Source organism: Aotus nancymaae, unplaced genomic scaffold (genome assembly GCF_030222135.1).
Source record: "Aotus nancymaae isolate 86718 unplaced genomic scaffold, 86718_ANA_hifiasm-v0.15.2.pri h1tg000036l, whole genome shotgun sequence".
Classification (NCBI taxonomy): Eukaryota; Metazoa; Chordata; class Mammalia; order Primates; family Aotidae; genus Aotus; species Aotus nancymaae.
Window position 1 is genome coordinate 62,161,599 of NW_026988450.1, and position 4,534 is coordinate 62,166,132.

Below are 4,534 nucleotides of genomic sequence, written 5' to 3' on the forward strand. Positions count from 1 at the left end.
AGAAACAGCATTTTAAACCAAAAAAGGGCCATGGGAAACATAAATAGATTGACAGATTCAACTATATTAAGACAAGAAAAAATTCTCATGTCAAAAATCTCAGAGGCAAAATTGCAAATTACAAGAAACATCTTTGCAACAAATTTTATAGGAAAATCATTCAAATACATAGAGAATATAAACAGACTTTTTATGAATAAATACTACAACTAGCTATTCATCATCACATATGTTCAAAATTAAAAGGAGTTTCTTCCCTTGTACCCCTAACAGACTGGCAATAGCTTGTTAATAATAAAAACTTGTTAGTAAAGTGTGGAGGAAAAGCTGGGATTCTTGTGTACCTACCATTAATGAAATACTAATACCTGCACAGTTTTCAGTAAATAGTACCTTTTATAACCTAAGTAGTATATGTATTTTAAAACAAAATCCAAAAAGTGTTTTTTTTTTTTTTTTTTTTTTTTACAAAGGATGAAAAATAAGAATGCATTTAAAAAAAAAAACTGTGTGTCTTAGAGTAACAGGCAGATAATTTTGTAGAATTTAGCAAAAATATAAATGTGCTTAAAATTTACCCAGTAATTATCTTTCTAGTATCTGTCTTTGAGAGAGTATCCCCACAAGCATATCATATCCAGAACAAATGTATCTACTTCAACTTTGAAATCTGAAAAATTGCAAACCACCATTCATCATTATTGAAGGATTAAATAAAATATGGCAACTTTTAACAATAGCATATTTTACTAATAATAAAAAGTAAAAGTTTTAATAATAATAAAAATAAAAAATTATAATAGATGACTATAAATGAATAGGAAGAGATTACAGAGGCAAATTATTAGGTAAAATAAGCAAATATGTGATATAATCTCTATTTTTTTTTTTTTTTTTTTTGAGACAGGGTCTCACTCTGTCACCCAGGCTGGAGAACAGTGGCACCATCACAGCTCACTGCATCCTCAATTTCCTGGGCTCGGGTGATCCTCCCACCTCAGCCTCCCGAGTAGCTGGGACCACAGGTGCAATCATCCATGGCCAGCTAATTTTTTGTATTTTTTGTAGAGATGCAGTTTTGGCATGTTGCCCAGGCTGGTCTCCAACTCTTGGGCTCAAGTGATTTCACACAACTTGACCTCCCAAAGTGCTGGGATTACAGGTGTGAGCCATCATGCATAGTAAAATGTTGGAGATGTGCTTCAAACAACTGTGAGTGTTTGCCTCAATAGTAAATTTTTATTTTCTAGATAATTTAATTTTCTGATATATGAAAAATTGGCAAGAACATTTCTATTGTCTAAATGTTTGTGACCCTGAACATTCCTATGTTGAAAACTAATCATGAATGCGATGGTATTAGGAGATGTGGGCTTTGAGAGATAATTAAGACCTGGTAGTAGGGCCTCATGAATGGGATTAGTGTCCTTATGAAAGAGACCCCAGAGAGTTGCCCTGCCCTTTCTATCATGTGAGGACACAGCAAGAAGGTGCTATGTATGAACCAAAAAACAAGCTCCACCAGATATCAAATTTGCAGGTGCCTTGATCTTGGACTTTGTAGCTTTCAGAATTGTGAAAAATAAATTTCTATTGTTTATAATCTACCAAGTTGATAAAATTTTCTTATAGCAGTTTGAATGGATTAGAATTAACATATGCGTATGTCATGATGCTACAAATGTAAAGCTCTTAGATTAATACCTCTAGAATAACTTTTATAAATAATGATTCACTCTTCATTACAGTCTCCACCTTTAAGAGTAACCTACATAATTCAATTGTGACAAAAATTCTATGAATAGACAATGAAAAAATATTCACCAAACAAAACTCATGAATAAATATTCATCTGAATGAATTTTCTACATTTAATAATTACTATTCAGTATTTATTATTGCCACACATTTTAGATTAAAATAAATTGTATCTTCTGCCCGAGAAGTTCTCCCTGAACTCATTTAATAAAAGTAATAGAAAAGTCATTAGACATGAATTTTTAGCAAATAGTAATACCCTTAGCTATTTTTATGATATGTTATTGATTGTCTATGTTGGTAAATAGAGATCAACTATTTTCACTGAGATGTGAATAGAAAGTCTGAAATAACATACATGTATTTCTTCTTATAGTTAAAGTTTTAATTATGGCACATGTGTTTTTCTTTTGAGACAAGGTCTTAATTTATCACTTATCTTTTTATAACAAATCAGCATTATGATATCAACCAATGATGGTGATGTGCATTGATCTATATGTCAGTAGATATTGTCATTCAGATTGTGATGCAAATAATAACAAAATATAATTTTTCTTTTTTTTTTTTTATTTGCAAAAGTTTTATTTTAAAGGCTCAAAAATAAATACTGCATATACGCACAGAGAAAATCCACTGATATTTATGTTCTTCGATGCACACTTTTAATACATGGCACCTTCATCTTCTTTATTGAGAAAATAAACTGTTATGGGTCCATAACTGGTATGCACAGTCTCTGTGACTCTGGCAAATAACCCGGAGCCAAGTCCATATAATAAAGTTGGAATACCGAGGTTGACGACCTTGAGCGCCGTGAAGAAGCGGTTCTGCCCGGCCAGGTCCTGCCAGGGCGCCTTGGAGTAGTGGTACTTGATGAAGGGGAAACAGCCGGTGCGCAGGACGTGGTAGTTGGCGCCCTGCACCGGCCAGTTGAAGTGCGAGAGGCCGAACTGGTCGTTGCGGACGGCGCTGTAGGGCACGCAGAAGGAGGTCCAGTGCGGCAGGCGCCGCTGCAGCAGGTGCCGCGTCAGCACCTCCGAGGCGCGCGGCTTGGGGCGGGCGGCGGCGCGCGAGACCCACGGCCTGCACAGCAGCAGGCGGAGCGCGGCCTCGTGGGCCCTCCGCAGGGCCTCCATGGCCCGCCGCGCCGGGGACGCTGGCCGTCACAAAATATAATTTTTCTATAGTTCAACAGCATAATCAAAGATCTTTCATAATGTTTGCAACCTTTAGAATCTTTTTATTGTTAATAAGTTATTATTGTATCATTTCTCAAAAACTGATTCTTTGTTTAAATTTATATATTTCCACAATTATAATTGTAAGTCATGTATTTCAATTCAGTCATTAGTTAGTGTTGATATCAATACTGATAAATATTTCATGATTTACCAAAATTCACATAGTCACTTATTTTGTAAGTCAGGTCTAGAATGCAGATTCTACTTTCACCCCAGTATTTATTTTATTTCTATTAAATTATATGCATTTTTCCATAAGTTCAGATAAAAATAATATGACATCATACCTGAAAGAGTTTGAACATTAATTAATCTAATAAACAATCATAATTTATTCATTTTTACCTTGCCTCATGAAATAGACATTGTGTGTATATATATCCATAATCTAACCTTTAGATACTGGGTTGTTAATGATGCATTCCTTTATTTGGCCTTAGAACTGATTATACTAGCAGCCAAATGGGTAGAAGGCCAAAAATAGCTACTCTGGTTTGAGAAAACAAAATAAAATAAGTATGTAAAGAACTAACTCTGCATTATTTTTTCATGCCATTTTGATTAAACAAATAAGCAATTCTTATGCTCATTTCATTAAAGGAACATATATAATTTATTGGGCTAATTAATCTATAGTTACATTCTTTCCTATTTATACATATATTCTCTACAGTCTCTTAGACATTTGTGGCTTTAGTTATCACTTTTGTGGATTGCTCATACACTTGCATCTCTCTTTCTAACTTCTCTCCACCTATCTAAATTCTTTTCTATTTTTCTGACTACTTCATTGTTGCTGGAATCCATAAAATTAGCATACCTGAATCAATTCACCAATTTTATTTAGCTTCCAAATACACTTCTTTTCTTCATTTCCCATTTTTGTTAATGGCATTGTCACCATTCCAATAATTTAGACTTGATAACCAGTTTGTTAGTAGTTTTCTACTTCATACACATTCAATTCGATTAATACGTAGGAGTAGCTTTTATGTTCCAAGCCCTGCAAGATGTCTTGACTTACAATCCAGTGGGGAAGAAAGACAACCAGAGTGGAGGTCCTGTAAAATAAGACTATAGAAACATCCAGTGTTATATGAAAAGATAGTAAATATATGATAGCATGTACCAGGAACACCTAAGTAATGGGAGGGAAAGAGAAGAGGCAAGAAGAAATTGAGGAGATATCAGAGAAAATTTTCTAAAAAAGGTGGTACCAAGAACCAGTCATTGTTTCTGTATAAGATTCCTTGCATTCCACCAATACATGAGACAATTCTACTTGAGCATTTCATTACTTGTGGAATACACTGCTGCAATAGTATCTACCTAAGCATTTTTTCCTCATTTTATTTCTGTTAGAGGACCAACAGGTTTGTATGTTAGCTGCAAAGACCAATATACTGAGGCAGCAGGATTTGCAGCAAAGAAAGAATTTAATGATCACAGGGTTCTGAGTGAGGAGACAGGAGAAAAGCCTTAAATTCATCTCCCTGAGGAGTTCTGGGTTAGAGCTTTTAAGAGGATCATGG

The 4,534-nt window shown here is 34.6% G+C and overlaps 1 protein-coding gene across 1 annotated transcript; it reads right to left on the bottom strand.

The window, feature by feature from the left end:
* Positions 1-2,310: 2,310 nt before the first annotated feature.
* On the bottom strand, positions 2,311-2,897 carry LOC135277979 (uncharacterized protein C15orf61-like). The gene has a single exon (XM_064384134.1). It carries the CDS (start codon positions 2,895-2,897, stop codon positions 2,424-2,426), a length of 474 nt encoding a protein of 157 aa, XP_064240204.1. The 3' UTR covers positions 2,311-2,423.
* Positions 2,898-4,534: the final 1,637 nt, after the last annotated feature.

Bases quoted from the DNA above. Each gene is read 5' to 3' on its own strand.
- LOC135277979 (XM_064384134.1), bottom strand. From the start codon at position 2,897: ATGGAGGCCCTGCGGAGGGCCCACGAGGCCGCGCTCCGCCTGCTGCTG.